Source organism: Typopeltis vanoorti, chromosome 21 (assembly GCF_054136105.1).
Source record: "Typopeltis vanoorti isolate ZY-2024b chromosome 21, IOZ_Tvanoo_1.0, whole genome shotgun sequence".
In the NCBI taxonomy this organism is placed as follows: Eukaryota; Metazoa; Arthropoda; class Arachnida; order Uropygi; family Thelyphonidae; genus Typopeltis; species Typopeltis vanoorti.
The window spans coordinates 17,652,603-17,675,849 of NC_143569.1; the positions used below are offsets into that span (position 1 = coordinate 17,652,603).

At 36.6% G+C, this 23,247-nt stretch overlaps 1 protein-coding gene across 2 annotated transcripts in view; it reads right to left on the minus strand.

Moving 5' to 3' along the window:
* LOC150094651 (oxidation resistance protein 1A-like) overlaps positions 1 to 23,247 on the minus strand; it is a 308,638-nt gene that overhangs the window by 230,303 nt on the left and 55,088 nt on the right. For both annotated transcript variants that reach the window (XM_090411008.1, XM_090411009.1), the window contains exon 4: positions 6,739 to 6,846. In XM_090411008.1, coding sequence (XP_090267134.1) covers positions 6,739 to 6,846 — 108 coding nt within the window. The remainder of the gene's footprint in view (positions 1 to 6,738; positions 6,847 to 23,247) is intronic.

The following is a 23,247-nucleotide window of genomic DNA, read 5'->3' on the forward strand; positions in this document are numbered from 1 at the left end:
ATTTTCCCATGCTCACAATTCCATCCTATTCAAATCATTCTGCAAGTACTGCATATCAGCAGCATTCCTGATTACCCTACCTTTCTTTGCAACATCAGCAAATAGCTGTATGTCACTTGTCAAATCCTTCCCAATATCATGAATGTATAGATTGAATAACAGTGGACAAGCACTGATCCTGGATACCTTAAATCTTACAGCCTCACATTCACCTTTTTGATATCTGTCAGTCAGCCATCTCTTATCCATGCTAATATTCTATAATCCAAACCCATATTCTCCAGTTTATGCAACAGTCTACCATGCTGTATCCATTCCGCTTGTCTAGTTCAATGGTAACATTGTTACAGAATGTGAGCAAGTTGCTAAAACATGACCTTCCCTTAGTAAACCCATGTTGCTAATTACAAAGTAGTGATTCACTGTCAACCCATTTCTGAATGTGAGCACTGACCAATTTTCCAAAATTTTCCCCATCATTCCTGAGATATAAATTGCTCAATAGATGGATACATTAGTCTTTGCACCATCTTTTCAATGGAATTAATATACATTTCATTCATCTTCCTGGTTCTGAGACTTATATTAAACAGCCTGGTCAAAAGAATAGCCAGTTCAGCTGAACACTCTTTTAGCACACGTGCTGATATCCCATCAGTCCCTACTGCTGAATTCTTATTCAGTTTGTGCAACAGCTCTAATACCTCGTCCTCATACAGCTGAGTTTATTCATTCAGCGAAGAGTAGCAGGTTGCTTATGTTATGTATACCAGGTTGATAGCTTTTAACCAAATGGGCACTCATTAGTTGAACAACCTCTTCTGCATCTGTTATCCTAATGCAATCTGCATTTTGAAGAGTTACTCTTTCATATTCATGCGTTCTTTTACTTGTAGCATATCAATAGAATTCTTGCAAGTTGTCTTTAGCCAGAGCCAGTTTGTTTTCACACTCAGATTTCACTTTCCATACAACAGTTGTGACTATTCTAGCCTGTTGCTTATAATTTTTGTAAGAGACATCATCCTTATGCACACGGTATTCCTTCCACATAATCCTTTTCTAAGAATCTCTTGCTTAAGAAGATTACACATCCATTTAACTCCTACCCTATTTATTCTTCGAACTCTCGGGACACATTCTGATATCCCATCATTTAAGTATTGTTTAAATGCATCCCATGCACTGTCGATATTCTTCCCATCCAGCAACCGATCCAATTTCACTGAACTCAGTATACTCCTCACAGTTGGTCGTATTTTCCTGCTTTGTAGTTCAGCATGTAACCTTTACTGAATGGAACATTCATAAACTTAAGTCACTTCCCAAGTGAGTACCACATGGTCACTGTCACCAACAAGAGGCAGAATAGTTACGTCTTTAACTGAAACGCCCTGTGACACTATAATCAAATCTAATACTCTTTGAGCTCGAGTTCCTTCTGATATATGATGCTTGAGGAAGTTGTCCTGCAATAGCTCAATAAATTAATTTTCGTTCTTCTCATGAGATTCTACTGCTACCCAATCAATATTTGGATAATTAAAGTCTTCCATTATGATTACACTATTCGCACTCATCTTTTCTATTTGGTGATGCATTTCTTCATCACTAGCAACCAATCCACCAGGTCTGTAACAACACCCCACTATGTAATTAGTCTTGTTAGATTCCACCTCGCACCAGATGGCTTCAAACTCACTGCCACATGAAATATTTAGTAGTATTACTACAATCTTAGGTCTCAACTCTAACTGGATTTAAGTCATCCGATATCATTAGCAGCATGCCCCTCCTCTTCTATCCTTCCTAAAAATACTGTACCCCTTACACTCGATACCAGTTAGTATGTCTGATTCTGATAACCAGCCAGGTCTCACTAATGCCTACAATCTGTTCCAACATACCGACCAAGGCAACAAACTCTACCCCTTTGTTTCTGATACTTCTAGCATTCGTGTACAGACATAATAATCTACCTACATGTTCTTTTGTACACTCTTGTCTGCAATCTGCATGACATTTGTTGTTTTATTGATTATATCATTCAATCTGCATGACACAGTTGGACAACTTGCAGATCTCTATTCTTCTCTAGTGCCTTATACATAAATGCAGACATCTTTGCTCATGTTTGATGGAACCAAACCTAACGAACACAAATTTGAAATTGTTTTCTTTCCTTGTCAACATTTCCATGATAAAGCCCATTCCCATCATTAACAGTTATATAACAATGTCGCTCTTACACTCACATTCTCACCATTCCTCCCTTTATAACTTAGTTTTCCTGACTCTCTGTGCTAGGTCTAATACCTGTTATTAGTTTTTCAAGACTCCTGATAGCAAACGCATTCAGGTGTAGGCCATCCCTCTTATACAATTCGAATCTCCCCTCAAACTAACTTGACACATAGCCCTTCTTAATTAATTCATTTTTATCATATCAAGGTAATATGTTGATGATTTTTTCAATATGGGAGAGGACATGAAAGGGTTATTCCGACAACCCTTTCATGTCCTCTCCCATACTGAACTTATCACCAGTACTTACTATAATTAGGATCTCGTTTACTTTTTCTGCTTTTTGAATAGCTTCCTTTATATTCTTCATTTTTGCTCTGAGAAAACTGAAAGTTATAACTCACTCATCAATAGCATGTTTTTATTATAGAGTGACCATTCCAAATAACATCCGTTTTACAAACAACGTTAATCACCTGATTTCTGTTACTTCCTGACTTACCTGTTTCTGTGCCTTTATTTTTTTATTTTGCTGCTCAATTCTCTTTTACTCCGCATGTTCATTTAAAGGCCTCTCGACTTTATGTAATTCCTACATCGTCTCTGTGATGATCTGCTTTAATTTTGCTATTTCAGAGGTTAATTAATTTTCAATAACCTCTTCCATATCTCCAATAACCTCATTAGATGGGCTGGCCTTCTTGTTCCCGATTGCACTGCTCTTCTTAGCATTGTTTCTTGTGCATTGCTGGTGCCATTTTAAACTTTTACTTATTATCGAAATATCTTGATAAAAATATGTCATAAAACACTAATTTTCTAAGGGAAAAAACAGACAAAAATAATCAATTTTAACACAAGCGGTAAATTCGCTGAGCAACCACAATGTATCAATATCGCACTGAACCAATATCAACTGAAGCTTGTCAATGATTTCTTGGGATCAGAAAAAAAAAAACCTTTAGTCCTTTATGAGCCTTTTTTTTTTTATTGTATGGAAGTGGGATCATTATGGTCTCTTTGAAAGATTATACATTTTTTGTTGTATGCTATTAGATTGTTGTGAATTACTCTTATTTTTTTCATGACAATTTTCTTATTACATAAAATTTTATGAACTATTTCTTTTTATTCATTCTTGTATTTAGGAAGTATAAGTTGGATAAACATGTTGCAGGGATAAGGATATCAGCAACCGTGGAAAGTAGATCACACATTTAATATTTGCCATTTGTCTGGGTGTAAAGCAAAGTGCTGATCTAAACAAAGTGCAATGATTGCTTCTGTTAGCAACACATGATAAATTCATAATTTTATAATTGTGCTTGTGATGGAATTTAATTTCTTCACTTTTTTTTATTTTTTATTTTTTTTGCTTAAGAGCCATGGGTTTAAAATTTCATAGTTATTATTATTATTATATGGGCACCTCCATGGAGTCCAAAAACTCATCACAGGAGACCCAATCTATCCACACAATCTATCATACCTCTCCTTGAACCCATTAACAGACAAAGCACTCACAACTGACTCTGGCAACTCATTCCACTCATTCACAACCCTCCAAGTAAAAAATCTAGTCCTCACACCACTACTAACCACACCTTTATTCAACTTCTAGGGATGACCCCTTGTTCTGGTCCCTCTAGCCAAGTGCCGAAACATTTCCCCTACATTTATCCTATGAAACCCTTTAAGCAACTTAAATGTTTCTATCATATTCCCTCTTTTTCTCCTATCAACCAACTTCTGCAATCCACACATCTTCAATCTATCCTCATAAAAAACATTCCACAGGCCCCTCACCATCTTGGTCACTCGCCTCTGAATCCTCTCCACTGCTTTCACATCCCCAAGAAACCCAGGGGACCAGAGTAGAGCACAGTAATCCAGATGTGGGTGTATCAAGATCTTATGAACAGGAATAACAACTTCATTATCTCTACTTGTTAACGTGTCCTCCAACAGCCAAGTAATCTTATCGACTACCTTAACAATCTTAGCAATATGTCCTCTAAACCTAAACTCACCACCCCTAAATCTCTAGCTTCATCTATTTCCTGGGTGTAAAGCAAAGTATATTACAAGCCATGTATCACATTGATGGCACTCCTGGAGTAGAGTGCCATCAATGTGATACATGGCTTGTAATCCATTTATACCAAAATGCATAACTTGACATTTCTTGACATTAAACTGACAACTGTTAACTTTTGCCCATGCCTATTTAAATTGTCCTGCAAGCTCTTCACATCGCCATGATTAACTATTACTCTACCTAATTTTGCATCATCAGCAAACAACTGAATATTCACTTTCAGGTTATTTCCTATATCATTTATGTACAAATTAAACAGCAATGGTCCCAGCACTGGTGGCACACCACTAGTCACCTGTTTTTGCCTCGATTCTGCCCCTCTATATATCTTTTTGATATCTGTCCAGCAGCCATTCTCACTTAACCAGTGTCATATCCATCACCATTTGTTCTAATTTGCATAATAGAGTTCCATGTGGTATTCTATCAAATGGATTTGCAAAATCATCATGTAGCCATTTCTTTTATCCAACTCAGTCGTTACTCTATTATAAAAAGTTAGTAAATTACTAAAGAATGATCAACCCTTCACACAGCCATGCTGACTCTCATACAGTATCATTATTTTAATCTACCCATTCCTGAATTCTTTTTGGCCAATTTTTCTAGTACTTTTACTACCACACCCGAGATACTAATTAGTCTATAATGCTACTGAAATCTTAGAACCTTCCTTATGCAAAGAATTTTTTTTGTCCTCTTTCCACTTCTTTGGAAGTCTACCAAAGCTGAGACTTAAATGAAAGAGCCACTGCCAGATCCCTTGCACGTTCTTGCAAAACTCTAGCTGATATCCCATCTAATCCCACAGCTGTATTTATATTGAGATTCTGCAATATCCTAAAAACCTCCAATTCCTCCACCTCTGTTTCTACATTAGTGTCCATCAGATATGTTAAAGCACTAATCTCACTAGGATGATGTACCCTTGCAAAGTGGTCACTCAGTAACTCAACTATTTTATCTGCTTCTGTCACCTCATGACCATCTCATTAGGGTTAATCTTTCATAGCCATTCTTCCTCTTACTTGCCACATAACGAAAAAACTCTAGGATTTCCTTTGGCCTGCTCAGCTAGATTCTTCTCATAATCTGATTTTGCATTCCTTGCCATGTTGGTCATCTTTCTTGGTTCAGCAGCCTTGTATTGTTCATGATTTGCTGGTCATCTTTCTCTTTATATATCCTCCACAGCATTTCCTTCTTCTGCAGCTCGTGCTTAATGATATTACTCATCCACCTAACTCCTACCCAATTAACCCTTCTTATACAATTTAATACTGCTTCCTCTAGACGACAGTTAACATTTTACATCTTAATAATTTACTATATACTCCATCTACTTTACAACTTCAACTGACATGAAACAATTGTGATATGTCAATGAATTGAAATTACTCTTATTTCTTCATTCCTCTTATTTTCCATAGCACAGAGGAGCTGTATTTTCCTTTTTGAAATTAACTTGTATCAGTATTGAAAACTGAATTTCAATTTTGCATCTCATCTTCAGAGATTGCAAAAAAAGTTTAAGTATTTTTTTAGAGCACCACCTGCTACTTGATGGCCATTTTAAGGGCTTCCCTACAGATGGGAAGCAAGATAATGTAAGTACCTTTGAATATCAATTCTTGGGGAGGGGGGGTATTTTTTCTTCCTTAGAGTACTTAACTGGCTCTAATTTTATTGCTTAAATGCTGCAGTTACTCATCCTTTTTCTCTTCCTTACCATGTAACTCATGCAATAATTTAAAAGGATCTGATCCGTTGGGTTTTATTTTTTTTACCTTTTGTCCCAGTAAGAAATAGCAATTATGACAATGTATCTGTAATACCTTAACTCCATTTCTCAACAGCTAATGCATTATACAGCAATTGTTATCCATTTTGGTTCTATCAGCATTAATTTTGATATTGTCGCTGACTTATAAAAATAGGATGGATTGCCAAACAGGCCTTTGTTTACCAAGCAATAAATATGCCTCAGCAAACACATTTATTACAGGTATATTTATTGCTCAAAATTATCATAGTTACAATCAGGTTGGAGCTAATACAGTTAATAATACAATTTAATAATATAAAAAACATAAGGATTAAAATTAATAAAGAAATAGTGATATAAATTCAAAAAACCCAAGTTTGAAATGAAATCCACAACTTAGTTCATTTACAAGCATTTAATCAGTGAAGTTAATTAGTGAAGACCTAAACAAATTCAAGAATTTGTTCAACATTCTTCATTAGGAAGACAAAGCTTCAGCATTCAATAAAATGAATCTCTGCTTTCCATAGTAGATGTGAGTCTTCTCTTGGTCATATGGCTTTAATTTTTAATTTAACCCCTAATAATAATCCTAAGAACATCAATTTTACAATAGTTCAATAAGTCTTACTTGTCCTGGAAAAATAATTCTAGAAGTTAACTTATTAATTTCAACCAGTTCTGAAGGAGTAGTATCCAGTCTAGCAGCTATTCCTGCAAGAGTATCACTAGACTCAACCTGTAGATAGATTAAGAGGGAAAAGAAAATAATAAATTAATATAAATCAATTATCTACATGTAATGAGTTTTCATATTAGGTACATTTAATAACAAACTAAATGCACATTTTGCTTTTGCTAAAATATTTTACATTTCAAATATAAGGATAAAATTAACCTCCCTACTGGCCAATGTGGATGAAATAGTGACACTGTTGGATTCTGAATGAAGAGAAATTTAAATTATTAATACTCTCCTCAGAATCCAACATAATCCACCATGGCAAAGGCTACATTTTTAAATATTATTTAATGTAAATCACTTATTTATAATTTAATATTCATATAACTACCTTTAATTTTATCTAATATTTAATTATTTAATCAAGAACGTATGTATTAATAGTAGAAAAACTCTGTGATAAAATATTATTAAGCTATTTTAATTATTACTATGTTAATATTATAAGAACTTGTATTTGATAATTTAACTGCGCATTATTTGAAATGTAAATAATCTCTATTTATTCCTGTTTGTGAAAGTTTAACGTTATGTAATAGCTCAATTTTATTTATGTTTTGTTTTGTTGTCATGGAGATGCATGTAAGTAAGCGAGCGCGAGAATTGGAACAGAACGTGAAGAGGAGGTTCATTAAAATGCTGAAAGTTTACTGGAAAGTTAAAGAGATCTCGAGAAGAATTTAGGCGGGAAAAATGGATATAAAAAGGAGGAACGCTGGAAAAAAAAGAATTAGGAGCATTAGAGATTTATTAGATAGAGAAGGATTGGCATTAGGTTGGAATCGGGCATTCGGCAATCACAGTGCGATAATAGCGAGTCGGCAAGTCACTCAAGCAACTAAATAAAGTCTACAAGTTGAGAAGCAGTTTGCTAATAAGTTTCTGAATAACAAATAAAGCAACGGAAGATAGCTGAGTGACTACTGAACGACTAGCGATATTTTAGTTGAGATTTATTTTCAGGGCCGACCTTTCAAGGACACACTGAAACGTGAAGCATAGTAAGAAGTAACTAGAGAATAAATAGAGGCAACAGGGTTGTGTTTAATGATAGCGGTGTTTAGAATTATAGTGCCTAAAGAATTATTTGAATGCCGGAGGAATGAACATCTGTGCATATAAAACCCCAAGTTAAAGAATTATTGTGTATTGCCCTAATTCAAGAGTAATCAGTAGTGCTTCATACAAGAACATTTGATTATATGTATTGTGCCTGTAAATTAATTCAGTTAATGCTAGAAGATTTATTTTAATGAGTGCTGTTTATTGTTAAAAGTGTTTACAGTTATAAAAAGTGTTTGTGTGTATGTTGATGAAGATAGAAGATTATCAGTAAGATTATTCCAACCATTAATACGCGTGAATTAATATTCCTATACAGAGAAGTGTGCGAGTTTCATCCTAGAATTTCCCTGTACTAACAGTAACTATTTCGGAAATTAGCTGAAGTGTAAATTTAAAGGTGTTTGCTTGTAAAGTGGTGTTACTGCGATTTTATTGTATTTAGAACTTAAAGAACTGTGAGAAGACTGTATTACAGATAACAGAATTACCATTGTCTGAGTTTGCATGACTTTATTATCAGAAAGGCTGAAGTGTTTATAATAACGTATTTAGTATTTTGATCTTAAGTGTATAATTTGTGATTTTAAAATTAAATGTTTTTTTTGTTTATCTAAAGTTGTATTTTGCCTGAATCTCTTTTACTGCACCATTCATAAAACATTCGAACCAAAGCGGGTAAAATAAGTAAGTTAAATATACTCGGCCAGTATATATAATATTAACACCTAAAAGGAGAGATAGTTGTGAGTTGGTTTATCTTCAATTCTTGAACTAATTCAGATATAAAGTGGCGCAGTCTTTAAATATAAATTTTCTTTATATTTGAATTAGAAATCAACTAGCAACCTTCTATTTTGTTTAAGAACATCATAGTAAATAACAAGTCGGATCCAAGGTATAAATTAAGACGAAATAGGATCCAACAACACCAAATCGCACTTCTTATCCATGTTATTCAATGGGTTTTAGAGCTTCGTATCCAGATTTATCTCGACGTCTATAGACATCGTGGCTGGTTGGGGGGTTAATAAAGAAATAGAGATATGAATTCAAAAAATCCAAGGTATATTCTTGGTGTGTCATAAAAATCTACCTAAGTCTCAGAGATATTGTTAACAGCTGTCAAATGACTTCATCCATTAATGAAATGAAGGCAATCTATTAAAATAATAATAGAAAAGGATCAGAACTGAACTACAGTACTCACTGATAACTATTCATTACTTCTTGGTGAATGAGTATGTGAAGTATGACCTATGCAAAAACTGAGCAAGAACACTTCTCTATGTGGTCCATGCAAAGTGTCAGAGTTTAATGGCTTAATCTGGTATAGTAGTGTGGTAAAACTACCTTTCTCTGTGCTATGCAAGCCACTGAAATGGCATTTTTTAAACATTTTTTTAATGACCTACTTGTGTTGAGCAAAAAGTTACCTAAGGTTTTACAAGGTAAACAAAGCTGCAAAACCTCAAGAGCTCACTTTAGTGAGTACGGAGTGGTGAACCCAAGGTACCTGATGCTGGACCATGCCTTACTTCATGTAATATACATCTGTATATTATCTGAAGACCAATCCATACTCTTCATTCTTTCTTTCTGGTTGTTCCTCTTGTTCTTCCCCTCCCCCCCCACCATGCTATTAGAGTAGTCAAGGGTTAGGTGTGAATATTTTCTATTCTACTATTCTCTTTCATCTCATGCAATGGGAGTTTGTTATCCCTCCCAGAAGGCAGGTTCAGAGGCCTTAAGGTGGCAGCCCAACCACCAAACTCACCCTGCGAAAAGTTGGCAACCTAACTGGGAGAAATTTACAATTACTCACAAAGCTCCGAAGAAGAAAAATAGGATGGATTTAATTGGAAATGATCGGACTAATGAACAGTGACTTCTCTTTGAAAAATTAAAAATAACTACTTGGAATGTTCGTGGAATCACACACAAAAATTGATGAGTTAAATAGAGTACTATAAAACAGAAACATCAATATAGCAACAATAACTGAAACAAAAAAGAAAAAGGGATCACAAATTCTGGAAGTATGTTATGATCTTCTCAAAAGTTGCAGAAGACAAACTGGCTTCATCTGAGGTTGCCATTTGGATTAATAAAAAATGGAAAAACAAAATTTTGGATTATACTTGGGTATCAGATAGAGTAATCAAAGTTAGAATGAAAATTATAAATTCACCATTCAATATTTTCGGAATTTATGCACCAGTAGATGGAAAAGAGGAAGAGACAGAAAAATTTGACTGAAAACAAATAAAAATGAAGCAACAATCTTGATGGGGGATTTAACAGGATGCACTGGAGCAGAAGGATAATCAGTAATTAATAACAATGAATTTTATTAAGGGACTTCTGCATATTTAACAATCTAAAAATCAGCAATTTTCTTCAGGCATAAAAATATACATAAGTACACATGGGAAGCAAGAGGAACCAAATCAGTAATAGATTACATTATTATTAACAACAAACTAAATAATAATATCAAGGATACAAGGGTTTTTAGAAGGAGCGAAACTGATAGTGATCACATTATTGAAAGCAGATTTGAATTCATAAAGAGAACCACATACTTCAAAAGAAAAAAAGATAAAAGAACCAACATCTAATAAACAGTTTAAAATTCATCCCCTAGAACAGGAGAGTTAGAAACTTATATAAAAACAGAATAAGAGAGAAAATAAAACCAACCACAGATAATATTGAAACTGACTGGAAAAATATAAAGGAAACCATACTAAAAGCAGCAGAAGAAAGTTTAGGTTACAAATCAGGGGCAAACAAAAGATGGCTGAGAACTTGGAATGATGACTTAAAAAAATTAATCAAAAGAAAAAAACAGGCTTTAAAAATATCTATTTGCAGAGCAAAAACGCTGCTGACTATATACAATATAAGAAACTACGGGCTGAAGTCAAAGCTTTCCAGAAGTATACTTAGAGAAGATTGGAATAAATATGCTAAATCATTAGAGCATGATATCATTGGATCACAAAGAATGGGTTTTAAAATTTTCAGACAATTACTAACAACAGAAAATAACCGATTAAGAAATAATTGAATTTCCAAAGAGGATTGGATAAAACACTATTCCAAAATATTATGCAATGAAAAACATGAAATAGAAAACAATGACCAAACTCAAAAAACTGAAAATATCAATATACAGAAGAAATAGTAATGGAAGGCTGGCCTGGTTGGCAGAATGGTTAGCGTATCTGCTCTCCAGACAAAAGGCTGCAGGTTCGAATCTGCTGTGGGCATGGATGTTTGTGATTGTCCATGAAATACTAGTGGTGGTGGACGGTAGATGGTGGTGGTGGTGGTGTGGATGATGATGGTAGTTACAGTTTGTTGTAGTTGATGGAGACTGAGAGTTGTAGAGTGTGTACTTTGGATTCCCTGGAGGTGTCATGTAATAATAATAAGAAGAAGGAGAATTAGAAAAATAATTTTAAAAAATCAAGAAATAGAAAAAGCCTGGGCTTGGATGGAATGTGTGGTGAGCTCCTTAAATATGCAGACAATAGCTTAAAAGAAAGTCTAAATTCTTCAATAATATCTGGGAATATCAAAATATCAAAACATCCCAAAAGAACGGGCAACTGGAGTAGCAATAAATATTCACAAGAAAGGTCCCAAGGACATATGTGAAAATTACAGAGGCATTATTCTTTTAATAACAGCATCTAAATTATATGCAAATATCATTAAAAAAAAATTCATTAAATACACAGAAAATTATTTAGAAGAACAGTGTGGTTTTAGAAGAGGATGCATATATGCCTCATTCATAATGCAACAGATCATAGAAAAAAGAAAAGAATTAAACCGGCCTACTTTCCTTCTATTTATTGACTATAAAACAGCATATCATAACTTGAACAGAAATCTACTCTGGAAAATATTACAAGACAATAAAATACCATAAAATATATGGACTCCCAAAAATACATAAAGAAAATGTGCCATTACGTCCCATAGTGGATGGCATTGATTCTCCCACATACAAATTAGCTAAACATTTGGCCAAAGCGCTCATACTATACTGGCAACACACCATCACACACAAAAAACTCAGCCCACTTCAAAGCCAGTATAGAAAAACTTACACTCCAACATACTGACACAATGGTCAGTTTTGAAGTCTCTCCTTATTCACAAATGTGTCCCACTCAAGGAAACCCTAGAGCTCATCCAAGCCAAATTTCTGCCCGATATCTCAGCCCTATTTCAGTTCACAATAAACTCAGGCTATTTTGTTTGACAGGGAAAATTCTACAAACAAATAGAGAGGACAGCCATGGGTTCACCACTCTCCCATGGGTTCCCACCCTTGGCCAACTTCTTTATGGAGACTGTTGAAGAGAAAGCCTTAAACTCTGCCCCACAAAAACCAACCATATGGCTTCCTTACGTTGATGATGTTTTCGCTATTTGGCCACATGGCTCAGATACACTCCTCTCCTTCTTAACACACTTAAACAACCAACACCCTAAAATCAAGCTCACCCTGGAAAAAGAGGAAAACAACAGCCCCCCCCGTTCCTAGACACACTAGTCACCCAACAGCCTGATAGAACCTTGGTTTTCTCAGTTTATAGAAAACCCACCCATACAGGCAGATACATTCACCAACAATCCCCTCTCCCCCCCTCCTCACAACAATATGGAGTTATTAAGACACTATACATAAGGGCTAAACTAATCTGTTCAAATGACAACCCTAACCACTGAACTAAACCACATCCTCAACACAACACTTTCCCAGCCAATGGCTATTCCCCCCTCTCCCAAAAAAATCCAAAAAATATTGAAACCAGTTAACCCCCCCCCCTTCACAACAAGGATTACTCTAAATCCATCACCATTCCCTACATCTGCGGCATCTCGGAAAAAATTACCAAAATCTTAAAAAAACATGACCTGACCTCTTATTACAGACCATATAGAAAATTGGCATCCCTTATCAGCTCCAACTAAGACCAACCACTTCCCCAAGACCTACCTGGTGCCAGGTCTCTTGCAGCTGTAAGCTGTCCTACTTTGACCAAACAGGAAGGATAGCAAATATCAGAACACAAGGACTACATCCGATTTCACCAGTACAGCCACTCTGGGCTTGCAGACCATGCTCTGGATACAAGCCACAGTAATACCATAGCAAGTTCAAATTTGAAAGACTATTCATGGAATCTGCCCTAAGAAACATGCCAAACCTCAACAAATTTGGTTGCATGAAACTGCCCCAAATTTGGGAGACGTACTTCAGGAGACCTTCAGCCCAACGGCCAAGAATAACTACATAGCCCGCTAGCAGGCACCATCAGGACTTTTAGGAGAAACAATAGCTTCCTTGCTTCGTCCTCATTTACTGTGGGTAGTGCCTGAGTGCACATGTCCTTATCTTAAGTTCCTTTGAAAATGGCAATGACATTGCCAAAATATTGGAAATATATATTAAAGTTTAATTAAATTTATATTCCAGTGTACGTTGTGAATTCCTTAAATTATTTAGTAAACATGTATAACCAACGCATAAACCTTTCTACAAGAACCTCTTCAATTAATTAAAGCAATAAAAAGTCTATACAGAAAAATATATATTTTTCTGTATAGACTTTAGAAATTTCTCCTAAAATACTCATGGCCCAGACACATTAGATGCCTTCCTCAGTCACCTCAACAGCCTACATCCAAGAATCCAGTTCACAATGGAAAAGGAAAAGAACAATTGCTTACCCTTCCTAGACACCTTAGCTACATGCCTTCCCAATGGTACACTTTCCTTCACGGTATAAAGAAAACCCACGCACACAGATGGATACATCCACAAACGCTCCCACCACCACCACCCTGCTCAACAATATGCCATTATTAAAACTCTTATTAAGAGAGCCCACAATCTTTGTTCCAGTGGAACCGCCCTTACAACTGAGCTTGACCACATACACAACACTTTCCTTGCCCATGGCTACAATGATCACAGCATTAAAAAAATAATCAGGTCCTCTCCCATTCCCCAGTCTTCTCTTCAAAAAGAGTTTAGAAATGCCGTCACCATACCCTACATCTGTGGCACATCTGAAAAAATAGCCCATACCATACATCTGTGGCACATCTGAAAAAATAGCCAAGATTTTAAAAAAGTACAGCCTACACAGCATTTAAGCCCCACAGCAAACTTGCTACCCTTATCTGCTCCACAAAAGATCAGCTCCCTCCTCTCTCAGTGCCTGGAGTCTATAAAGTACCCTGTTCCTGTAACTTGCATACTTTGGACAGACAGGCAGATCAGCTACTATTCACCTGGAGGAACATAAGTCATACATCTGCAAGCACGACTATGATCATTCAGGCCTGGCTGCCCATGTCTTGGATACAACCCACAGGATCTCATGGGAAAAAACCATCATGCACCACCACAGCAAATTCAAAAGAGAAAGACTATTCTTAGAATCAGCAGCAGCTCTCAGGAATCAATCAATCAATCAGGACCCAAGCCTAATGCAAACAAATATGGTTGCATTAGGCTTCCTAAGATTTGGCAAATGCTCATCACCAGAGGTCCCACTTTACATTCCAGGCCACCTTCAACCGCCCTTAGAGGGAGCTCCACCTAGATAAGACTTGAGCGTCACCAACATGGTTGGGCTTAGTATTGTTTGTCATTTGTTTTTATGTTACATTAGTTTTTTTGTAATCCCTGAAGATGTCTCATTGACTGAGACGAAATATAGGAAGAATTAAATTCTGTTTTTAATCCTTTCTGAGTACTGTATACAATTCATTAAGCCTCCAACAATGATGTCCTCACAGCACTTAAGCTTCTACACATGGGCCTTTCCCATAACGCATAGCATTATATCACCTTAAAGTATGTATGTGCTTTGCATTATGGGATACTAAAGCAACTGATGTAAAATCATTAGTCTCAATATACAAATAGCCCTAACGTGAAGATAATTCATGCGCAAAACTTTGTTTGCTTACATTTGGAGAAAGGATTAAACCAAGAATATAATTTCTTGGCATCTTTAATTTATAAGCATTTTTATTCCTGAAAATTTCTATACCAAGTTTAATTGAAGTGTTCCACTGTATTAGTATTTCATTAACATAAATATTAAAGTGTTACAGACAGAGGATCCTTGTCCTACACTTAGTTTATGTTGTTTTTCAGTAACAAATATGTGTTTGTTACTGAAACAAACACATTTTTTCATTTATTTTATTATCTTCTTTGTAATATATATCAAACAATGTTTGATATATATATATATATATATATATATGTTAAAAATACCAAGCTATTTTAAACCTGGTTTTACTCCATTTCCCAAGTAAGCAAACAGACAAACAAGTCAAGTTTGCACCTGCACGTATTGGAAGTCTAGCTGACCCTCAAAGTAGTGCAAGACCAAGCAACTCTTGGTAAACGTAGAATAAGTTCTGATCACTATTCTTAATATTTACCCTTAATGCAAAGCACATCTCCTGGAGGAGACGTATGATGTATTTTATACCCAAGGTAAAATAATTTCTACATATATATATACATACATATATATATATACATATATATATATATATATAACGAATATTAAAAATATTTTTTTCACCATATATTTTCAATTTTTCATTAATTCTTCTATATATTTTATAGCATGTATTCAATAAACTAATACCTCTCTGTAGTTAAGAGGTATTCTTAACTACAGAGAGGTATTAAATAAGTATAGTAATTGCATTTTATATCTTTGATATAAAATTTTATATCTCTGATGAAATCCCCACCCCAATAAAATTTATACAGTTTAGAATTTATCCATTCTTCTGATTTACCCTCTTTATTTTATAGTTGCCTTAAATTCTTTTATCTAAATCATTCAATAAATTTCTTATGGAAATTTGTTTATATCAGTATTATCTATCCAAAGATCTATAAAGAATTCTTTTCAATCTATTTCATAATTTATATTTGTAGTTTCTTTTAAATCTGTATACCTATGTTTTAGTATTTTATAGGCATTTGGTCTTATTGTATACATATAATTTTCTATGTATGATACAACCCCCACCCCCCAGCTGACTCTGCACCTGTCTAGTTTCTCTTCTAGCTGCTCATCTTGTGTTTTACTACTTAATTTTTTTAATCTCCACCAACTACACAAACCACAGTGCCATTTACCACTAATATTTTCATAGACAAGCACAAATATCCATGCCCACAGGATTCGAACCTGCAGCCTTTTGGCTGGAGAGCTGATACAAAACCACTCAGCCAACCAAGGCCGGACCTCTTTTTGCCAGGTTCTCTTTTGATATGCTTTCTTCTTTTCCTTCACTGCCTCTAACTTTCTGTGTCCATCATGGAGTTTTGATTTTTTCGATCCTTGCCGACAACCTCACCACATGCCTCTCTGGCTGATTCACTGTTTTCTTCTGAATCTCCAAGATCTCGTTTTCCTATTCTCAAACTCTAATTTTTCTTGAATAATATTTTTGTGTATTTTAGTCTACAGTTCATACTACAGTTGGAACATGGTGTTAGTAATAACCAGTCCATGTCCTGAGCAGAAATCCAACAGATATTTACAATTATTATTAGCTTTGCTGGACTCAAGAGCTCAATTTAGTGAGTATGGGCATGGCAAACCCGAGGTACCTGATGCTGGACCATGCCTTACTTCATGTAATATATATATCTGTTATATTATTCTGTAGACTGGTCCCTCCTCTTCTTTCTTTGCTTCTTTCCCCTCCCGTTGCTCCTTCCTCCTGATGCTATTAGAGTATTTGAGGGCTAGGGGTGAGTCTTTCCTATCTTGCTAAGTCATTTCGTCTTATGCAGCCACCGAAGGAGGCAAGCTAGCCTCAATAGGTGCCGGTCCAAAGCCCGGATAAATGTGAGGGTTGAGGTCAGGAAGGGCATCCGGTCAGAAAACTTCAATGCCAGCTCGAACTATGATTATGAGTCAAAGAGAGAATGATATAAGGGCTAGGGCGTACCCCTTAAGCAACGTGCAGCCACATCACCCTACAGCTGCGAGAAATGGACGAGGGCTACCGCATCAACGGCGGGTGCAGTTAAAGAAGCGAGCCCAGCAGGTGGACAGGATGTTGCGAGTGGGAACACTGAGGAAGCATGACTGGAAGGGGAAGAGAGGTGGCAGACATGATGAGGAAGAGGAAGTTGGACATTTTATGTGTGCAGGAGACAAGATGGAAGGGGGGGAAAGGCAAAGGAACTGGGAGATGGATATAAATTGTTCTACTCTGGAGCAAATAACGAGGGAAGAAATGGTGTAGGAATGGTGTGTGGCAGAATGAAGGGTGAAGTACTGGACGTGGGTAGAAGGAATGACAGGATCATGCGAATGAAATTGGGTCTTGGAGAAGAGCAGGTGGTCGTATTGTGTATATGCCCCGCAAATTGGTTGTACAGCAGAGGAAAAAGATGAGTTCTGGAACGTGTTAGATGAAGAAATGAAGGAATTAGAAGAAAATGAGATGGTGATTGTCGGAGGAGACTTGAACGGACACATAGGAAGACAGAATAGAGATTGTGAAAGGGTGCATGGTGGCCACGGAGTGGGAATGATGAACCAGGAAGGAGAGAGGGTTGTGGAGTTTGCAGTAGCGTTTGATCTGGCAAATTGTGAACTTTTTTTCTACAAGAGGGAAGAACATTCGATAACATTTAGGAGTGGTAAAAACAGCTCACAAATTGACTACATTTTGACTAGAAGAAAACATCTTAAGGTTGTGACAAATTGTAAAGTAATTCCAACAGATCAAGTAGCACAACAACACCGACTGCTGTGTGCAGACTTTCAAATAAGATCGAAGATAAGAACTTCTGGATGCTGTGGAATGAAGACAATTAAGTGGTTTCGCTTAAAAGAGGAGAGTGTGAGGAATCGTTTTAGGGAAAGGGTGTTAGAGAGGATTTTGGATGGACTGGAAAGTGTACAGGATTGGTGGAAACATAATTCAAAAGTAATCCTGAGCTGTGCAATCGAGGTGCTTGGTGAGACATCTGGAAAGATTAGAGAGCAGAAGGAGGGTTGGTGGTGGAATAATGATGTACAAGTGGCAGTGACAGCTAAGAGGAAGGCAAAGCAGAAGTGGGATGAGTCAAGAGTGGAAGAGGACAGAGAGGTGTACAAAGAGAGAAAGCAAGAAGCCAAGAGAGTTGTGGCACAGGCGAAGGCCATGGCATATCAAGATCTGTATGATCAATTAGAAACAAAGGAAGGACAGAGAAAAATTTACCAACTAGCGAAATGTAGAAATAAAGCAGCTAAGGACATCTTACATGTGAGGCAGATCAAAGATGCTGAAGGAAGAGTATTATGGAGGGATGTGGACATAAGAAACAGATGGAAAATATACTTTGAGGGACTTCTGAATGAGGAAAATGCAAGGACTCACAGAGGAGATGGTGCAGAACATCAGTAGAATGGAAGTGATGGAGGCCATGAAGACGATGAGGAATGGAAAAGCGGTGGGCCCCGACAGAATTCCAGTGGAGGCATGGAAGGCACTGGGGGAAGAGGGAATTGACCTGCTGTGGGACCTGTTCATGAAAGTTTGCCAACAGGAAAATATACCCAAGGAATGGAGGGAGAGTACTCTTGTTCCCATCTACAAGGGTAAAGGGGATGCACAAGACTGTAAAAGTTACAGAGGAATAAAGTTGATGTCCCACACAATGAAGATCCTAGAAAGAGTTCTTGATGGTAGATTGAGGAAGGAGGTGGAGATTGCAAAGGAACAATTTGGTTTCATGCCTGGTAGATCAACAACAGATGCTATCTTTGGGTTACGGCAGATGATGGAAAAATATCGAGAGAAACAAAGGGAGCTACATCTGGTATTATTGATCTGGAGAAAGCATACGATAGAGTGCCAAGGCAAGAAGTCTGGAGGTGTCTGAGGGGGAAGAAGGTGCCGGAGAAATATGACAGGTTGGGGCTGGAAATGTACAGAAATGTGAAGACAAGTGTTCGGACCTGTTTGGGACAGACAGAAAGTTTTCAAGTAACAGTTGGCTTGCATCAAGGGTCAGCATTAAGTCTGTTTCTGTTTAATATTGTGATGGAGGTGGTAACAGAGGAGGTGAAAGAAGATGTGCCTTGGACAATGTTGTATGCAGATGACATCTTGTTGTGTGTAACTTCAAGAGAAGAAGCAGGAAATAAACTGGAAAGATGGAGAAAAGTACTGGAAGAGAGAGGTATGAGACTGAGCAGAAGTAAGACAGAGTATGTGTTGCGCAGTGGGCGGCAGCCAGGAGACAGATCTGGAGCTGGAAAGAAATGTCATCTGGAAGGTGAGAGACTTTAGATACTTAGGTTCAACAGTGAAAGAAGAAGATGGAGGAGCTGAGAAGGAAGTGGAATGCAGCATACAAGCGGGTTGGAGGAACTGGAGGGAGATGGCTGGAGTGTTATGCGATAAGAGAGTGCCGATCAATCTGAAAGGCAAAATTTATAGGACAGTAGTGAGGCCAGCTATGACATATGCTATAGAAACTGTGGCCTTGAGGAAAAATAATATCAGCAGGATGGAAGTAGCAGAGATGAGAATGCTTAGGTGGATGTGCGGTGTGACCAGAAAGGATCGTCTGTGAAATGACTGTCAGGGGAACAGTGAAAGTTACGAACTTAGGAGCGAAAATACAGGAGGCAAGGTTGAGATGGTTTGGTCATGTGATGAGGAGGGAGGACGAATATGTGGGAAGAAGGGTCATGCAGATGGATGTGCAAGGAAGGCAGAAGCGTGGGCGACCAAAGAAGAGATGGAGGGAGCTGGTAGAAGAGGACTTGAAGATGAAGAACTTGGATGTGGTGACAGCCCAAGACAGGAAAGTGTGGAAGAGACTCATTATAAACAGTGACCCCACTTAAGTGGGAGAAGCTGCAGAAGAAGAAGAAAAAGAAGATTAGCTTTGCTCTTTTCTCCAAATTTTCTCAAAATATTTTTGCATGTCTCACAATCATTTCCTACTCTGCTATTTAGATCCCCAACAAGGACCAAGTTTTCCTTTTTCGTTGTGTCAGTTGCTTTCTCTAAAGCCTCAAAAATAATTGCTCCACTTCTACCTTAGCAGAACCTTCTGTGGGACCATAAGTCTCATTGTCCAGTTCGCCATTCTGATATTTGCCTACATCACTCTACTTGAGACTGCCTGCCATTCAAGAAGATTAGCCTCGTATTTAGTGTTGAATACTATGGTTACCGCTTCTTTTCCTTGATAATCATTGCTTGAATACAACATTTTGTATTTATTGCTCAGAAAGATCTCACCAGTTTGTCTTTTTTGTTTCAGTCACCTCTATTATGTCAATCTGGTACTTATCTAATTCCTCAGCTAGCTCCATTTCTTTGCCATTCAGGCTTCTTATGTTGATAGTACCGATCTTGAACTCTGGTGATGTTCAGTTGGGGTGTGTTTTAGGATTTGTCCCAGTAGCTGACTTTTCACTGTTCACCCTGGTGAAAACAACGGGGCCTTGTTTAACTGGGCGACGCCCCAACCGACAAAGTTCTGCAATGTTGTGCCATCATTTTTTTTTTTGGTTGCCAACAAGAATACAATTTGGTCAGCTAAATCCCAAACTGCCAGCCCATCCTCATTCATTCAGTATTTAGATAGATACTTAACAGTGTGCACCATGAGAAGGTGATGACTGGACATTAGTCAGAAGCCCTGGTCAGTTCTCCACATTCCTTTAAAGGAACGTAGAGTTAAAGGTCAAAGTTGTATAACCTCTCAGTTATACAGCTTTGTCCCTTAAGCATCCCGAATGTATTCATTATTTCTAAATTATATAATCAATGAGTAATTTTCTATTTTTGCTTAATGTTGATTCTAAATTTTTTTTTTATATTATTTGCTTGCAAAATATAATTAATCACTAATAAACAGTGGCTGCATACATTAGTAACTGTGTATATAGCAAAAGAGAGGGATTATCCAGTGAACTAATCACAGTGATCGGGCGATTCATCTAGGCATGGCAGGACTGTGCGTGGACTCATACAGCAGCAAATCATCATGTATAATTTGTTGCGACGTATTTATTTATATTTTGCTTTGTTTTCTAAGAAATTTCTTTTATTCACTAATGATGAGTGTACACTATTTTTACACTAATACATAGAAAAATAATTTCAGATCTTCAACAGAACTACACCTCTAAGAATTCATTTGTTACAGGCCCTTATATCTTATCACAGATATCTTGCATATGCTAGCATTTTGCTGGAGATCACCAGATACATTCCACTTCATATAAAACATACAATTCATTTTTATTCAAGAGTAGATTACTTGCTACGTCTATTCTTTCTAAAGAAAGAAATGAAAATGTCCTTGTATAGTGAAAAACATCCCTTTTCCAACAGGCACCATAACACAGATACAAGAAAAACAAGTAGTTTTATTGTATTACTAAACATAGTGGGGACAATTATAGTCTATGTATTATCTTTAGTGATGGTGTAATTAGAGAACTGGAATGAAAATTATTATTATTATTATTAAGAGAGACCTCCAGGGAGCCAGAGGCTCATTAAGGGAGGCCACATACTACACACACCAGCTATCATACTTATTCTTGAATTCATTCACGCTGCTAGCACTCACAACATCCAAAGGCAATCCCAATCACACACCACTGTCAGAGAAAAATCTAGCCCTCACACCCTTCTTGGCGACCTTCATTCTCAGTCCCAAGGATGCAATATCGTCCTTTCCTCACCCTCCATAAATGGAAAAATTCCATCAATTGAAATCCTATATGATCGTTTCAGAAGTTTGTAAGTCTCAATCATATCGCCCCCTCTTTCTCTTGTTTGCTAGTGTCTGCAGTTTACAAATTCTCAATCTGTCTTCATAATCAGTATTCCACAATCTTGATATCATCTTGAACACTCTCCTTTGTACTCTCTCCAATATATCAGAATCACAACAGGAACAAGGAGACCAGACCTGCACACAATAATTCAGGTGAGATCTTATCAAGGCCTTGTAAAGAGGCAAAATAACATCCTTATCTTTACATGTGAATGTTTGTTTCAGCATTGCAATTATCTTTTGAGTTGTATTTGCAATCTTTACCACATGGCCCCTCAACTTCCTATCTATTCATCATCATTAGTTGCATCAGTCCTGGGACTGGTAGCTCAGCAGCAATTTTCTCCATTCCGCTCTGTCATTGGCTTTCTTCTTAACCTCCTGGTAACTCCTCAAATCCGTGCTGTCTTTGACTTGGTCAAGAAAGCTTTTCCTTGGTCTGCCTCTTCTTCTTTTCCCCTCTATTTTGCCTTCAGTTATTCTTTTCACAAGTCCATGTCGAAGTATATGTCCAAACCACCTATCCCTTCTAATTTTGATGGATTTAATTAGAGTTCTTATTTCTTTCATCTCTCTCAGGACTTGTTCGTTTGATTTTATTTCTGTCCATTTTATTTTGTTCATGCAGCGCCAGCACCACATTTCAAAAGCCTCCAATCTTCTTACATCTTCTCTGCCTAGAATCCAGGTTTCACATCCATACAGTGCAATGCTCCAAATCAATGTATTTACTAATTTTTTTTTTTCAATTCTAGGTTGAGGTTTCCTGTTAAAATGCTTTTCATCTTAGAGAATTGGGCTTTTGCATTGTTTATTCTTGATCTTATGTCTTCTCTTGTTCTGCCATCTTCTGTTATTAGGCTTCCTAAATATTTAAAGCTTTTAACTTGTTATATTTGTTTCCCGCTGATGTCTATATGCTCTATATTGATAGGGATTTTACCTGTAACAATTATTTTAGTCTTATCTGTGTTGATTTTCATTTTATATTTTTCAAGGTTATTATTTAGTAATTCTAGCACTGTTTTTAACGTTCTTCTGTTTTCTGCTACAAGGGCTATGTCATCAGCAAATCTCATACACATGACTTACTCACCATTTATCTTTATGCCACTATTTATTTTATCTTTAGTTTCCTGAATGGCCTTTTCAATATATAAATTAAATAAAAGTGGTGAAAGTATACATCCTGTCTTACTCCACTCCTTATATTTATTATTTTCTCCTTATCATTGATTTTAAGTTGTCCATTTTGAATTTTGTAAATTTGATAAATTATTTTACTATCCCTCAAATCTATGTCGATATTAGTTAGACAATTAAGGAGTATTTGCTGGTTTACTTTATCAAACGCTTTCTCTAAATCAAGGAAGCAAATGTAAGTATTATGACTAAGGTCTAATCGTCTCTCTATTATTGTTCTTAAACAGAGTATTGCCTCTCTTGTTCCTTTATTC